The sequence below is a fragment of the Oncorhynchus keta genome, chromosome 4 (assembly GCF_023373465.1).
Source record: "Oncorhynchus keta strain PuntledgeMale-10-30-2019 chromosome 4, Oket_V2, whole genome shotgun sequence".
NCBI lineage: Eukaryota > Metazoa > Chordata > Actinopteri > Salmoniformes > Salmonidae > Oncorhynchus > Oncorhynchus keta.
The window spans coordinates 15,771,574-15,787,907 of NC_068424.1; the positions used below are offsets into that span (position 1 = coordinate 15,771,574).

Genomic DNA, 16,334 nt, shown 5'->3' on the forward strand with positions numbered 1-16,334 from the left:
CCATTCTGTCTGCTCTGTCCATTCTGTCCGTTCCGTCCATTCTGTCTGCTCTCTCCATTCTGTCTGTTCTGTCCGTTGATTTGGAGCTAATTTGGTTGATGACTCACTCTCCTCTTGCCAGTAGCCTCTGCTGCTGTGGGAGACAGGCAGGCCACCTCTTAAAGGCACAGCCACAACAATGCTTAATAGAATGGAATAGTGGGTGTGGGTGACATTCAGATGAGCAGAGAGTACAGTACACACATAACAGCACAATTACACACATCCATATTGCCCTATATAAATAAGGTAAACCAATAAGCCCTAACCAAACAGTTAGTAAAATGTTCAGGTTGTTCTTTTAATGCAAACGTTTTCTAAAATCTAGTTTATTCAACTGCTGTGTGAAATGTAAGTGTCAAGGCATACAAAACTATTGCTGAGGACGTTGGGAAGACTAGAACAACCAGTGTATAGAAAACCACAGGCTGTGATTTCCAGAATTAAATGAGGAAATAGACATTCATTTTGTGCTGTCATCATCAACCAAATAAAGGACCGACCTACTTCATTGTTTACGTTGCATGAGGCAGTCATTCCCTGAGCACCACTTTAACTGCTACATGCATGTGAAATGTGATGGGATGCACTCCACTGTTTGTTTTTGTTGATGGTCCAATCTTTGTTATGCACATCATGTTAAAGAGTGCAGCCCAATGTAAACCAGCAACGGCTTTCCATCATTTCAGGTAAATCCACTGGTGTAAACTAAGTAAAAATATTTAGAAGTCATTTTTTGGGTATAAGTACTTCACTTTACTATTTATATATACAGTATGTATATATATTCACAACTTTTACATTCCTAATGAAAATAATATAAAGGACGACGGTGTACATTTGCCATGGTACCCAAAAGTACTCGTTACATGTTGAATGCTTAGCAGGACAAGAAAATAAATACAATTCACTCACTTATCAAGAAAACATCCCTGGTCATCTACTACCTCTGATCTGATGGACTCACTAAACACAAATGCTTAGTTTGTAAAGGATGTCTAAGTGTTTGAGTGTTCCCCTTGCTATCTGTTAATTAAAAACAACAAGAAAATGGTGCATCTGGTTTTCTTACATTTACTTTTACATTTACTTTTGATACTGAAGTATATTTTTGAGATTACATTTACTTTTGATAGTTAAGTATATTTAAAATAAAATACTTTCAGACTTTTTCTCAAGTAGTATTTTACTGGGTGACTTTCACTTTAACTTGAGTCATTTTCTATTAAGGTATATTTACTTTTACTCATCAAGTATGACAGTTGGGTACTTTTTCCACCACTGGGTAAATCTTCCTACGTATGTCTTCCGGTTTCAACCACTAAAACCTCTTGGCATCTGTCGCCTAGCAACGAAATGGCAACTTCAGTTTCCAAACAAACATTGATAACTGTAGCTAGCTAACAAGCTAGCTTAAAACCTGTAGGTTAGCTAGGTACTGACCGTCCGCAGACTTCAACAACAGGTAACAAAATGTTATTTATTTAAATGGTTATAAGGATGGTCATCATTAATTACCTAAAGCCACCTCGTTTGGACTTCCAGTGTAATTAGCACGCTCTCTTGCAACGTTGCCTGTTCTGTGTAAGCCTGTTCTTGCCAAGTTGACACCAACGTAAACATTGACAGCATGTAATAATGGGTAAATAAGTTTGCAAAAAAAAAGGTGTGGCTTTATTGTTTCAGGATGGGGAAGAAAGTGAAGAAAGAGAGTGAGCCTCCTTCTAAGGATGTGGTAAGAAGATTAAGATAATATTGCTGTTGTGATGAGGTCAATTTAATGAGTCGTCAAACGCTCTCTGCCTCTCTCTTTTCTCTCTCTCTTTCTCTAGTTTGACCCCTTGCCGATTGAGAGTAAGAAAGCAGCCACTGTGGTCCTCATGCTCAATTCCCCCGAAGAGGAGGTTTTGGTTAAAGCATGCGAAGCCATCCACAAATTTGCAGAGAAAGGTATTTTTTACCATTGATGTTCATAGTTGGTGAGAGAACCAATATCATAGCCATATAATATAATTTCTTCCAAAAGTAATCACATTATCGGAAATAACTGGACTGTGGAAAGCAATGTAATGAAGGTGATATGTTAATTTGAACCTGGACCAAACCTTGGGAGCAGCTTATCTACTGAGCATAATGCCATCTCTTGCTCTCTCTTTATGTCTCGCTCTCTCTCTCCCTGTCTCCCCCTGGTGACAGGTGATGAGAACAGGAGTTCTCTGCTGGGGCTAGGGGCAGTGGAGCCTCTGTCTCACCTCATCTCCCACGAAGACAAGCTAGTCCGCCGCAACGCTTTCATGGCCCTGGGGGTCATGGCTGCCAACAGTAAGGACCCCTCCCCTAACTACTGTCGTAGAACAGTAACTACTGATTTAGGAGGAGTAACACAACACACAATGCGAAATCAGTTGTTTAGGGTCGGTCTGGAGTCTGTTCACAGTCTGTTCACATGTGACTGAAGACAAGATTGTGGCCTTAAACTTTGGGTAACTTCTGTTTCTGTTCTCTTTGAAAGGCGATGTAAAAAGACTTCTGAAGAAACTGGATGCCATTCCTTCTATCATCAGAAAGCTGTCACCTGAAGGTATGCTCTGGCTGGATGTTCTCAAGTATCAATCATATATTAAATCATTGTGACATTTCTTTGTATCTGCCTCTCTGTCTATATCTGTGTTTGTGTTTATGTGTGTATTCCTGTGACAGAGGATGTTGTGGTCCATGAGTTTGCCACACTGTGTCTGGCCTCCCTGTCGGTGGACTTCAGCTGTAAGGTCCAGATCTCGGACCAGGAGGGACTAGAGCCGCTTATACAGCTTCTGTCCAGCCCTGACCCTGATGTCAAGAAGAACTCTGTGGAGACTATCTGCAACCTGGTGCAGGTGTGTGTGTGTCTGGCTGAAAGAGCTTGAACCCTAGTTCCCTGCTCGCCACAAGACTGTGTTAGCCTGCTGAGCTAAAGCCCCATGTTACGTGTGTAGGACCTCCCCAGCCGCGTGGCAGTGCGTGAGCTAAATGGCGTCCCCCCGCTCCTGGAGCTGTTGAGATCTGAGTTCCCGGTCATCCAGCAGTTATCCCTGAGGACGCTGGTGATCGTAACCACGGATACCGACACACGAGCCACCTTCAGGGAGGAGCAGGGCTTTGACAGGCTGCTGGAGTTCCTCTGCAACAAGGTCTGTGTGTCCCAGAACTACCTGGGTCAAATATATTTATCAGATAGTTGGAAGTACCTGTAAAGTATTTGAGGTGCTCTTGATCAAGCTTGCTAGCTCGCACTTTTGGGACCACTCTATTGAATTAATTCTACTGGGTAAACAAAATGAAGCTTATCTCAAGTGTGAAGGAATTTGACTCCTGCCTTGTGTTTGTGTCCTGTAGGAGTTCAGTGATCTGCATGTAGAAGCCCTCCAGGTGTTGTCTAACTGTCTGGAGGACAGAGACAGTCTCCAGGTGATCCATGAGACTGGAGGTCTCCAGAGGTTACTACAGTTCATCACCACTCCCACCCTGCTGGACATACAGACAAACGCTGTCAAGGCCATCTCCAGGGTGGCTCAGAGCTGTAAGGGCTAAGTGTGTTTGTGTGTTTGAATGTTTAACCCTTGTGTGGTGTTCATGTTTTTGTTATTCACCCCAATGTTCACGGGTCTGATGGACCGACAACATTTTTTGTTTTTTTAGCTTCCCTCTGTTCCAATCTGGGTTCAGCGCCATCCAGATGACAAACGCGTTGTACACCGAAATGTCCAAGATGTTGAAGAATATCACAAGTGGCCAGCGTAGGGTTCTTCTTTTTCAGCTGTAGCCAGTCACTAGCTTGTCTAAATTGTTCACCCCTCCCTTTGTGGCAATGTAATGCATTATGATTTCTGTTTTTTGATGTTCCTGGCCACAGATTCACCCATCCCTATACAGCGTACTCATGAGTACCACATTTCTGCCTTTCTTTGGCATGTAGGACACTAGGGACGTGTCGGCCTTGAACACAAACTTAGAGGAAATGATAGGCCTGTTCCATGTATTCAACAGCTAAGATGGGAGCTCTGGCTTGATTTTTCGTACTGTTCCTACCATTGTCAGCTTCCTCTTGAGGAGCTCCTGTCCCAGCTTGTGCAAAGTAAAAAAAGTTATTGCATGTGGCCACAGAGTCACTGTGTCACTTCCAGGACAACCCGCAGCACTTGGTTCTTCTCAGGGGCTCCACTTGCAAGTTCCACACATATGATGAAGCAGCATCACAGGCAGCCAAGATCTTGATTCTATATTTTGCGGGTTTACATTATGTACTGCCTGAAGGGGCAGCGGCCCCTAAATGGCATAAGCTGCTCATCAACAGTAACGTTGGGCCCAGGGTTGTAAAACAGGGGAAGGAAGTCCACCCACTTGTCTCACACTGACCTGATTGCAGCTAGCTTGTCTCTCTGCCCCCGAGCTGGTCTGGTGTCTCGGTTATCGAAGCGGATAATCCTGGAAATAATGTGAAATTTTTCAGAGACATTGTTGCACGGAAAAGTTCTCTGCCAGTTTCTGCATCCCACAGGGATTCAGTGGATTCTCCATTGGATCTGAAAACACCAGCAAGGATAAGAACCACAAAGTATGCCTGTAAATGAGTTTGGGCCATCTCCTTCCATCTCTATCTATCTCTCTATATCTCTATCTATCTATTGACTCTATCTACCTCTCTGTGTCTCTGTCTCTCTTCTCTCTCGCTCTCCCCCCTCTCTCTTTCTGTCTCTCTGTCCCTCAGCAGAGAACCGCAAGCTGCTCCATGAGCAGGACATCGAGCGGTCTCTGGTGGAGCTGCTGTCTCTAGAGGGTGATAGTTTGAGGACTGCTACCTGTCAGGCTGTCGCTGCCATGAGTCTACACCTGGCCAGCAAAGACGCTTTCAGAGACCTGGGTGAGACACACACACACACAGGCGTGTGCAAACACACACCGACACACACCCATGGCCCAAGCCTAAACTTTCCTTGTGTTCCAGACGGTATCCGTGCGGTGGTGCAGCTGCTTGGTAGTGAGGGGGGTGAGGTGAGAGAGGCAGCAGCCCAGGCCCTGTCTAGCCTTACAAGCAGCAACCAGCTCAACTCATAGTGGGTTTCACACACACCTAATGTACTATATAGCATTCTCTCTCTCTACCTCTCTCTCTCTCTACCTCTCTGCCTTTCTCTCTACATCTCTCTCTCTCTGTACATCTCTCTCTCTCTACCTCTCTCTCTACCTCTCTGCCTCTCTCTCTACCTCTCTGCCTCTCTCTGTACATCTCTCTCTCTCTCTACATCTCTCCTCTCTCTACATCTCTCTCTCTGTACATCTCTCTCTCTCTCTACATCTCTCTCTACCTCTCTGCCTCTCTCTCTACCTCTCTGCTCTCTCTCTCATCTCTCTACTCTCTCTCTCTCTCTCCTACCTCTCTACCTCTCTCTCTCTCTCTCATCTCTCTCTCTCTCTCTCTCTCTCTACATCTCTCTCTCTCTCTACATCTCTCTCTCTCTCTCTCTACATCACTCTCTCTCTACATCTCTCTCTACCTCTCTGCTCTCTCTCTCTACATCTCTCTCTCTCTCTCTCATCTCTCTCTCTCTCTCTACATCTCTCTCTCTCTACATCTCTCTCTCTCTCTCTCTACATCGCACTCTCTCTACTTCTCTCTCTCTCATCTCTCTCTCTACCTCTCTGCCTCTCTCTCTACATCTCTCTCTCTCTCTCTCTACCGCTCTCTCTCTCTCTCTACCTCACTCTCTCTCTCTCTCTACCTCACTCTCTCTCTCTACATCTCTCTCTCTCTCATCTCATCTCTCTCTCTCTCTCTCTCTACCTTTCTCTCTACTTCTCTGCCTCTCTCTCTACCTCTCTCTCTCTCTCTCTCTCTCTCTCTCTCTCTCTCTCTACCTTTCAATTTAAATTAAATTCGCTTTATTGGCATGACGTAACAATGTACATATTTCCAAAGCTTATTTAGGATATTTACAATATAAAAATGAGAATCAAAATTGTCAACGGGACAACAGTAACAACAATAACAAGGGTCAAAATAACCATACATTGAACAATAACAATAAGCATACAGTAGAGTACGTGTGTAGGTTGATTGGTCTGTCAGACACTGTCCCTCAACTTATAGCAGGCAGCAATGTAGTGCGCTGCCAACCCACAGCTCTCTGCGTCCTCCCCCAACAGGACGGGTAGCCTATTCTCATCAGAGAGGTCTTTGAAACCTTGAAAAAGGGTTTCAAATTTGGGAAAATGACAGTCTCTAATTGCTTTATATTTTTGACATTTCACATCTCAGGTTCTGCTGTTGTGCAGTGGTTGCACAGCCTTTCCTCTACAGGGAGCCAGGTTTTCCTGTGTCTACCCTTCTCAATGGCAAGGCTGTGCTCACTGAGCCTGTACTTTGTCAAGGTTTTTCTAAGGTTTTGATCAGTAACCATGGTCAAATATTTAGCCACGGTGTACTGTCGTTTTTGGGCCAGATAGCGCAGCATTTTGCTTTGTGCTTGTGTTTGTGATTCCCAATAAGCAATATAGTATTGTTTTGACTGTGTTGTAATTTGGTTTATTCTGATTGATTGGATGTTCTGGTCCTGAGGCTTCAGTGTGTTCGTAGAACAGGTTTGTGAACTCAGGACCAGCTGGATGAGGGGACTCTTTTCTTTGCTCAGCTCTTGGCATTGCAGGGTTTGGTAATGATATGAGAGGGGGTCACTGTATTTTAGATATTTCCAAAACTTAATTGCTCTTTTTTGAGTTTTATTAGTAGTGGATATTGGCCTAATTCTGCCCTGCATGCATTGTTTGTAGTTTTCCTCTGGACATGTAGGAGAATCTTAAAGAACTCTGCGTGCAGGGTTTCAATGGGGTGTTTGTCCCATTTGATTAAATCTTCTTTTGTAAGTGGACCCCACACCTCGCTGCCATAAAGTGCAATTTGTTCAATGACATATTCAATTAGTATAGCCAAATTTTAATAGGTATTTCAATTTGAATTATATTTTTAATGGTGTAGAATGCCCTGCGTGCTTTCTCTCTCAGCTCATTCACTGCCTCATTAAGGTGTCCAGTTGAGCTTATTTTTAAACCTAAGTAATTGTAGTGTGTACAGTACTCTGTATATTTTGTGCCAAGTGAGAACTTTGGTCTAATTCCCTGAGATCTGGATCTTCTTTGGAAAATAATTATTTTAGTCTTTTTGGGGTTTACTGCCAGGGTCCAGGTCTGGCAGTACTGCTCTAGTGTTGTAGAGTGTTTTAAAATGGGTTGTCTATATGTCACCATTTTGTATCGCTAATTCCTCTTGTTTAGAGTCTTTTATTCTGTTGCTGCTAGCGCTGCCGCAGTGCTCATGTTGCTATGGTTACCACCAGTAAACAGTTGAAGCTAGACGGTAAACTAGCTGACAGATTTGAATTTGGCCAGCTACCACGATTAAGATTGGTATTTTAGCTCACTCTCTGTCAATATTTTCCTCCTGTGTTGATCTTCAATTATACAATTTGATTACCTATAGATTTTTTTACTAATTTAATCGTGTCAATCTCGCTCTTAACAACCAAAAAGTTATAACAAGTCAGGAGCTGTTCTTCTGCATGACTTCTCTCTCTCTCTCCATTCTCATTTCTCTCTCTACTTCTCTCTCTCTCTCCATTCTCATTTCTCTCTCTCTTTCTCTTTCTCTCACTACCTTTCTCTCTCTACCTCTCTCTCTCTACCTCTCTACCTCTGTCACTCCCTCAGTGTTATGTATAAGGCAGATGTGATGAGGTCTCACTTTGTGTGCATGTGTGCATTCATGCGTGAGTGTCTGTGTGTGTCAGTGCTGTCTATGAGGCTGAGGGAGATGAGGGCTTGGTTCAGCAGCTCCATGACGTTATTCCCGGTGCGGTGGCTCACGCTGCGGCCGTCCTCACCAATATGGCTGAACAGGAAGTCCTCCGCTGCAGCATCCTGTCCCACGGGGCCATGGCTGCCCTCCTGGAGCCGCTGCAGTCTGCGGACACACACACCCTGGTTCGAGCCACGCAGGCCCTCGCCGCTCTCGCCTGCGATGCTGAGGGACGTGCAGACGTGAGTGTGTCTTTGTACGTAGTGCTGGTGTTTCAGACCTGGATCAAATATTTGTCTAATTCTTGAGATGCACATAGTTTTCCTGGTACAGTGGAACCAATGGAATAGTCCCAAAAGTGCAAACTCCAACTCCTTCCTCTCATTCCATCTCTTCCTGCTGTTTAGCTGAGGAATGCGGGAGGCCTAGTTCCATTGGTCCAACTGCTACGGTCCAATCACAAGGAGGTACGCCGCAATGCATGCTGGGCCATCAGCGTGTGCGCGAACGATGAGCCCACTGCCGTGGAGATGTGCAAACTGGGGTGAGTGTGTGTATGTGAATACCACAGATTGCATAATTAAATGCTGTTGTGATTCTAATCTCTAGGGAGGTGGTAGTGTTTTAGTGGTGATCCATGGGAGAGATTTACTAAGGAGCCAACAGGTGGCAGTATTTCTCTGTTCAATTTATTGTCAGCTCTGAAGGTGTGTGTTGTGTTGTGTATCAGGGCCCTGGACTTGTTGCAGGAGATCAACAGCTCAGCTAACCGTAGGAATAAGTTTAGTGAGATTGCTCTACAAAGACTGCTGGACTCCAACCTGTCTCTCAAATACAGCCTGACCAACACACTGGCCTCCACAGACATCACTGTGGACGGCTTCTACGACCCCGGACAGGTAGAGTTGTGTGTTACATCCTTCTCAGCACTTACATCTCTCTCTCTCTCTCTCTCTCTCTCAAAAGTGAAATAAACAATACAAATTAATAGTAAACATTACACTCACAGTTCCAAAAGAATAAAGATATTTTCAAATGTCATATTATGTCTACATACAGTGTTATAATGATGTGCAAATGGTTAAAGTACAAAAGGGAAAATAAGTAAGCATAAAAATGGGTTGTATTTACAATGCTGCTGTGATTGCACACTAGTTTTTATCAAAGTTTATCAAAATTGGATTTGTTTTTAAATTCTTTGTGGGTCTGTAATCTGAGGGAAATATCTGTCTTTAATATGGACAACTTTATTTGTATTGCTTTTAATGCATGTTTATCTTATTAACGGTAGCCATTTGTGTAGGTAGCTATCAAGTAAACACAGTGAACATTTGGCAGGAGGTTAGGAAGTGCAGCTCAGTTTCCACCTCATTTTGTGGGCAGTGAGCACATAGGCCGCCGTAGGCTCTCAAGAGAAGACAGGCTTTCTCAATAGCAAGGCTATGCTCACTGAGTCTGTACATAGTCAAAGCTTTCCTTAAGTTTGGGTCAGTCACAGTGGTCAGGTATTCTGCCACTGTACTTTCTCTTTAGGGCCAAATAGCATTCTAGTTTACTCGTTTTTTTTGTTTAATCTTCCCAATGTGACAATGTGGTTGTAGAATTTAACGTCTCTTTTCTGGAGTTTGATCATTAGCGGGTATTGGCCAAATTCAGCTTTGCATGCATTCTCCATTGGTGAGCGGACCCCAGACCTCACAACCATAAAGGGTGGTAGTGTTTTAGTGGTGATCCACGGGTTCTATAACTAATTGAAGTATTTTTTGCCAGATCCTAATTGGTATGTTGAATTTTATGTTCCTTTTGATGGCATAGAATGCCCTTCTTGCCTTGTCTCTCAGATTGTTCACAGCTTTGTGGAAGTTACCTGTGGCACTAATGTTTAGACCGAGGTATGTATAGTTTTGTGTGTGCTCTAGGGAAACGGTGCCTAGATGGAATTTGTATTTGTGGTCTTGGCGACTGGACCTTTTTTGGAGCACCATTATTTTTGTCTTACTGAGATTTACTGTCAGGGCCCAGGTCTGACAGAATCTGTTCAGAAGATCTAGGTGCTGCTGTAGGCGCTCTTTGGTTGGTGACAGAAGCATCAGATAATCAGCAAACTGTAGACATTTGACTTCAGATTCTCTCTCTGTCTTTCTGTCTGTCTTTTCCTTTCTGTCTTTCTCTGTCTGTCGCTCTTTCTCACTCTCTGTCTCTGTCTGTCTGTCAGGCTCGTTCTGGCCAGAGGGTGTTGACTCTAGAGGATCTGTCTAAACAGCCAGTAAACCAGCGACGGCCTGTCATTGCTATTAACGCCAAACCCCTCGACACGTGAGTATGATTATCGTTCACACCAACCCAACCACACACATAGATACAGTACAAGTCAAAGTCTGGACACACCTACTCATTCCAGGGTTTTTCCTATTTTCTACATTGTAAAATAATAGTGAAGACATCAAAACTATGAAATAACACATATGGAATCCTGTAGTAACCAAAAAAGTGTTAAACAAATCTAAATCTATTTTATATTTGAAATTCATCAATGTAGCCACCCTATGAATTAACCCTGGTGTCTGGGTCCTGGGTTTAGGGATTGTAGCTTCTAGATTCCCTCTTTTTCTGTGGGCCTCTCTCTGCCCACTTCCAAACTTTGTCCTCCTCTCATTTTCCTTTGCATTGTTGACACTCCCTTCAGTGTTTCTAGTCTGGGAGCCCTGACTCTGGGAGCCCTGACTCTGGGAGCCCTGACTCTGGGAGCCCTGACTCTGGGAGCCCTGACTCTGTCCTCCACTATGCCCCCCTTTCACCTTGTCACTGTTTGTCCAAAATTTCAGCTATGAGGTCAGAATTACTTGGCGAGGCTATTTAAGGACTCTATATGCTACACACTATAATTGTATCAGTGCCCTCTCAGCCCAGTGTTCGAGTACTCTATCACTACAACTAGTAGTAGTGATTGTGCAGTGGTAGTGGTAGAGTAGTGTGTAGTGGTAGAGTCGTGTGTAGTGGTAGAGTAGTGATTGTGTAGTGGTGGAATAGTGTGTAGTGGTGGAATAGTTTGTAGTGGTAGAGTAGTGTGTAGTGGTAGAGTAGTGATTGTGTAGTGGTAGAGTAGTGTGTAGTGGTAGAGTAGTGTGTAGTGGTAGAGCAGTGATTGTGTAGTGGTAGAGTAGTGTGTAGTGGTAGAGTAGTGGTAGAGTAGTGTGTAGTGGTGGAATAGTGATTGTGTAGTGGTAGAGTAGTGATTGTGTAGTGGTAGAGTAGTGTGTAGTGGTAGAGTAGTGATTGTGTAGTGGTAGAGTAGTGTGTAGTGGTAGAGTAGTGGTAGAGTAGTGTGTAGTGGTGGAATAGTGATTGTGTAGTGGTAGAGTAGTGATTGTGTAGTGGTAGAGTAGTGTGTAGTGGTATAGTAGTGATTGTGTAGTGGTAGAGTAGTGTGTAGTATTAGAATAGATGTAGTGTGTCGTGAATGAGTAGTGGTAGTGATGGAGTAGTGTGTAGTGGTAGAGTCGTGGTAGAGTAGTGTGTAGTGGTGGAGTAGTGTGTAGTGGTATAGTGGTAGAGTAGTTATAGAGTAGTGTGTAGTGGTAGAGTAGTGATAGAGTAATGTGTAGTGGTAGAGTAGTGTGTAGTGGTAGAGTAGTGTGTAGTGTGCAGTGGTAGAGTAGTGTGTAGTGGTAGAGTAGTGTGTAGTGGTAGAGTAGTGTGTAGTGGTAGAGTAGTGTGTAGTGATTGTGTAGTGGTGGAATAGTGTGTAGTGGTAGAATAGTGTGTAGTGGTAGAGTAGTGTGTAGTGGTATAGTAGTGATTGTGTAGTGGTAGAGTAGTGATTGTGTAGTGGTAGAGTAGTGATTGTGTAGTGGTGGAATAGTGTGTAGTGGTGGAATAGTGTGTAGTGGTAGAGTAGTGTGTTGTGGTGGAATAGTGATTGTGTAGTGGTAGAGTAGTGATTGTGTAGTGGTAGAGTAGTGTGTAGTGTTAGAATAGATGTAGTGTGTCGTGAATGAGTAGTGGTAGTGATGGAGTAGTGTGTAGTGGTAGAGTAATGTGTAGTGGTAGAGTAGGTGTAGTTGTAGAGTAGTGTGTAGTGGTAGAGTAGTGTGCAGTGGTAGAGTAGTGTGTAGTGGTAGTGGTAGAGTAGTGTGTAGTGGTAGAGTAGTGTGTTGTGGTAGAGTAGTGTGTAGGGGTAGAGTAATTTGTAGTGGTAGAGTAGTGATTGTGTAGTGGTAGATTAGTGTGTAGTGGTAGAGTAGTGATTGTGTAGTGGTAGATTAGTGTGTAGTGGTAGAGTAGTGTGTAGTGGTAGAGTAGTGGTTCTGTAGTGGTAGAGTAGTGGTAGAGTAGTGATGTAGTGGTAGAGTAGTGGTAGTGGTGGAGTAGTGTGTAGTGGTGGAGTAGTGTGTAGTGGTAGAGTAGTGATTGTGTAGTGGTAGAGTAGTGTGTAGTGGTAGAGTAGTGTGTAGTGGTAGAGCAGTGATTGTGTAGTGGTAGAGTAGTGTGTAGTGGTAGAGTAGTGGTAGAGTAGTGTGTAGTGGTGGAATAGTGATTGTGTAGTGGTAGAGTAGTGATTGTGTAGTGGTAGAGTAGTGTGTAGTGGTATAGTAGTGATTGTGTAGTGGTAGAGTAGTGTGTAGTGGTGTAGTATTAGAATAGATGTAGTGTGTCGTGAATGAGTAGTGGTAGTGACGGAGTAGTGTGTAGTGGTAGAGCCGTGGTAGAGTAGTGTGTAGTGGTGGAGTAGTGTGTAGTGGTATAGTGGTAGAGTAGTTATAGAGTAGTGTGTAGTGGTAGAGTAGTTATAGAGTAATGTGTAGTGGTAGAGTAGTGTGTAGTGGTAGAGTAGTGTGTAGTGTGCAGTGGTAGAGTAGTGTGTAGTGGTAGAGTAGTGTGTAGTGGTAGAGTAGTGTGTAGTGGTAGAGTAGTGTGTAGTGGTATAGTAGTGATTGTGTAGTGGTAGAGTAGTGATTGTGTAGTGGTAGAGTAGTGATTGTGTAGTGGTGGAATAGTGTGTAGTGGTAGAATAGTGTGTAGTGGTAGAGTAGTGTGTAGTGGTATAGTAGTGATTGTGTAGTGGTAGAGTAGTGATTGTGTAGTGGTAGAGTAGTGATTGTGTAGTGGTGGAATAGTGTGTAGTGGTGGAATAGTGTGTAGTGGTAGAGTAGTGTGTTGTGGTGGAATAGTGATTGTGTAGTGGTAGAGTAGTGATTGTGTAGTGGTAGAGTAGTGTGTAGTGGTAGAGTAGTGATGTAGTGGTGTGTAGTGGTAGAGTAGTGTGTAGTGTTAGAATAGATGTAGTGTGTCGTGAATGAGTAGTGGTAGTGATGGAGTAGTGTGTAGTGGTAGAGTAATGTGTAGTGGTAGAGTAGGTGTAGTTGTAGAGTAGTGTGTAGTGGTAGAGTAGTGTGCAGTGGTAGAGTAGTGTGTAGTGGTAGTGGTAGAGTAGTGTGTAGTGGTAGAGTAGTGTGTTGTGGTAGAGTAGTGTGTAGGGGTAGAGTAATTTGTAGTGGTAGAGTAGTGATTGTGTAGTGGTAGATTAGTGTGTAGTGGTAGAGTAGTGATTGTGTAGTGGTAGATTAGTGTGTAGTGGTAGAGTAGTGGTTCTGTAGTGGTAGAGTAGTGGTTCTGTAGTGGTAGAGTAGTGGTAGAGTAGTGATTGTGTAGTGGTAGAGTAGTGTGTAGTGGTGGAGTAGTGTGTAGTGGTGGAGTAGTGTGTAGTGGTAGAGTAGTGATTGTGTAGTGGTAGAGTAGTGTGAGTGTGTGTAGTGGTAGAGTAGTGTGAGTAGTGTGTAGTGGTGGTAGTAGTGATTTTGTAGTGGTAGAGTAGTGTGTGGTAGAGTAGTGTGTAGTGGTAGAGTAGTGTGTAGTGGTAGAGTAGTGTGTAGTAGTGTAGTGGTAGAGTAGTGTGTAGTTAGAATAGATGTAGTGTGTAGAGTGAATGAGTAGTGGTAGTGTGTATGGAGTAGTGTGTAGTGGTAGAGTAGTGTGTAGTGGTAGAGTAGTGTGTAGTGGTAGAGTAGTGTGTAGTGGTAGAGTAGTGTGTAGTGGTAGAGTAGTGTGTAGTGGTAGTGGTAGAGTAGTGTGTAGTGGTAGAGTAGTGTGTAGTGGTAGAGTAGTGTGTAGTGGTAGAGTAGTGTGTAGTGGTAGAGTAGTGATTGTGTAGTGGTAGAGTAGTGTGTAGTGGTAGAGTAGTGATTGTGTAGTGGTAGATTAGTGTGTAGTGGTGGAGTAGTGTGTAGTGGTAGAGTAGTGTGTAGTGGTAGAGTAGTGATTGTGTAGTGGTAGAGTAGTGGTAGAGTAGTGTGTAGTGGTAGAGTAGTGATTTTGTAGTGGTAGAGTAGTGGTGGAGTAGTGTGTAGTGGTAGAGTAGTGTGTAGTGGTAGAGTAGTGTGTAGTGGTGTGTAGTGGTAGAGTAGTGTGTAGTGTTAGAATAGATGTAGTGTGTCGTGAATGAGTAGTGGTAGTGATGGAGTAGTGTGTAGTGGTAGAGTAATGTGTAGTGGTAGAGTAGGTGTAGTTGTAGAGTAGTGTGTAGTGGTAGAGTAGTGTGCAGTGGTAGAGTAGTGTGTAGTGGTAGTGGTAGAGTAGTGTGTAGTGGTAGAGTAGTGTGTAGTGGTAGAGTAGTGTGTAGTGGTAGAGTAGTGTGTAGTGAGTAGTGGTAGAATAGTGTGTAGTGGTGTAGTAGTAGTGATGTAGTGTGTAGTGAATGAGTAGTGTAGTGTGTAGTGAGTAGTGTAGTGGTAGAGCAGTGTGTAGTTGGTAGAGTAGTGTGTAGTGGTAGAGTAGTGTGTAGTGGTAGAGTAGTGTGTAGTGGTAGATAGTGTGTAGTGGTAGTAGTTATAGAGTAGTGTGTAGTGTGTAGAGTAGTGTGTAGTGGTAGAGCAGTGATGAGTAGTGGTAGTGGTAGAGTAGTGGTAGTGGTAGAGTAGTGTGTAGTGGTAGATTAGTGTGTAGTGGTATATTAGTGTGTAGTGGTAGAGTAGTGATTGTGTAGTGGTAGAGTAGTGTGTAGTGGTAGAGTAGTGATTGTGTAGTGGTGGAATAGTGTGTAGTGGTAGATTAGTGTGTAGTGGTAGAGTAGTGTGTAGTGGTAGAGTAGTGATTGTGTAGTGGTAGAGTAGTGATTGTGTAGTGGTAGAGTAGTGATTGTGTAGTGGTGGAATAGTGTGTAGTGGTGGAATAGTGTGTAGTGGTAGAGTAGTGTGTAGTGGTAGAGTAGTGATTGTGTAGTGGTAGAGTAGTGATTGTGTAGTGGTAGAGTAGTGTGTAGTGGTGGAGTAGTGTGTAGTGGTAGATTAGTGTGTAGTGGTAGAGTAGTGATTGTGTAGTGGTAGAGTAGATGTAGTGGTAGAGTAGTGGTAGTGAGAGTAGTGTGTAGTGGTGGAATAGTGATTGTGTAGTGGTAGAGTAGTGTGTAGTGGTAGAGTAGTGGTAGAAGTAGTGGTAGTAGTGTGTAGCAGTGGTAGAGTAGTGTAGTAGTGTGTAGTGGTAGAGTAGTGTGTAGTGGTAGAATATATAGTGTGTAGTGGTAGAGTAGTGTGTAGTGGTAGAGTAGTGTGTAGTGGTAGAGTAGTGATTGTGTAGTGGTAGATTAGTGTGTAGTGGTAGAGTAGTGATTGTGTAGTGGTAGATTAGTGTGTAGTGGTAGAGTAGTGGTTCTGTAGTGGTAGAGTAGTGGTTCTGTAGTGGTAGAGTAGTGGTAGAGTAGTGATTGTGTAGTGGTAGAGTAGTGTGTAGTGGTGGAGTAGTGTGTAGTGGTGGAGTAGTGTGTAGTGGTAGAGTAGTGATTGTGTAGTGGTAGAGTAGTGGTAGAGTAGTGTGTAGTGGTAGAGTAGTGATTGTGTAGTGGTAGAGTAGTGGCAGAGTAGTGTGTAGTGGTAGAACAGTGATGTAGTGGTAGAGCAGTGTGTAGTGGTGTGTAGTGGTAGAGTAGTGTGTAGTGTTAGAATAGTGTGTAGTGGTAGTGAATGAGTAGTGGTAGTGATGGAGTAGTGTGTAGTGGTAGAGTAATGTGTAGTGGTAGAGTAGGTGTAGTTGTAGAGTAGTGTGTAGTGGTAGAGTAGTGTGGCAGTGGTAGAGTAGAGTAGTGTAGTGGTAGTGGTAGAGTAGTGTGTAGTGGTAGAGTAGTGTTAGTGGTAGAGTAGTGTGTAGTGGTAGAGTAGTGTGTAGTGGTAGAGTAGTGATTGTGTAGTGGTAGATAGTGTGTAGTGGTAGAGTAGTGTTGTGTAGTGGTAGAGTGTGTGTAGTGGTAGAGTAGTGTGTAGTGGTAGAGTAGTGGTGTAGTGGTAGAGTAGTGTGTAGAGTAGTGATTGTGTAGTAGTAGTGTAGTGGTAGAGTAGTGTTGTAGTGGTAGAGTAGTGTGTAGTGGTAGAGTAGTGGTGATTGTAGTGGTAGAGTAGTGTGTAGTGGTATAGTAGTGATAGAGTATTGTGTAGTGGTGTGTAGTGGTAGAGTAGTGTGTAGTGGTAGATGTAGTGTG

General features: G+C 43.6%; 1 protein-coding gene across 2 annotated transcripts in view; it reads left to right on the plus strand.

Moving 5' to 3' along the window:
• The first annotated feature begins 1,347 nt into the window (after positions 1-1,347).
• Positions 1,348-16,334, plus strand: part of armc3 (armadillo repeat containing 3) — a 34,606-nt gene continuing 19,619 nt past the window's right edge. The window contains exons 1-14 of one of the 2 annotated variants that reach the window (XM_052501517.1): positions 1,348-1,504; positions 1,726-1,774; positions 1,872-1,989; positions 2,236-2,361; positions 2,552-2,620; positions 2,740-2,915; positions 3,015-3,209; positions 3,415-3,598; positions 4,787-4,939; positions 5,024-5,132; positions 7,860-8,109; positions 8,275-8,411; positions 8,598-8,766; positions 10,083-10,183. In XM_052501517.1, coding sequence (XP_052357477.1) covers positions 1,727-1,774; positions 1,872-1,989; positions 2,236-2,361; positions 2,552-2,620; positions 2,740-2,915; positions 3,015-3,209; positions 3,415-3,598; positions 4,787-4,939; positions 5,024-5,132; positions 7,860-8,109; positions 8,275-8,411; positions 8,598-8,766; positions 10,083-10,183 — 1,835 coding nt within the window. In that variant the 5' untranslated portion in view covers positions 1,348-1,504; position 1,726. The remainder of the gene's footprint in view (positions 1,505-1,725; positions 1,775-1,871; positions 1,990-2,235; positions 2,362-2,551; positions 2,621-2,739; positions 2,916-3,014; positions 3,210-3,414; positions 3,599-4,786; positions 4,940-5,023; positions 5,133-7,859; positions 8,110-8,274; positions 8,412-8,597; positions 8,767-10,082; positions 10,184-16,334) is intronic. The other variant, XM_052501506.1, reaches the window with a different exon arrangement.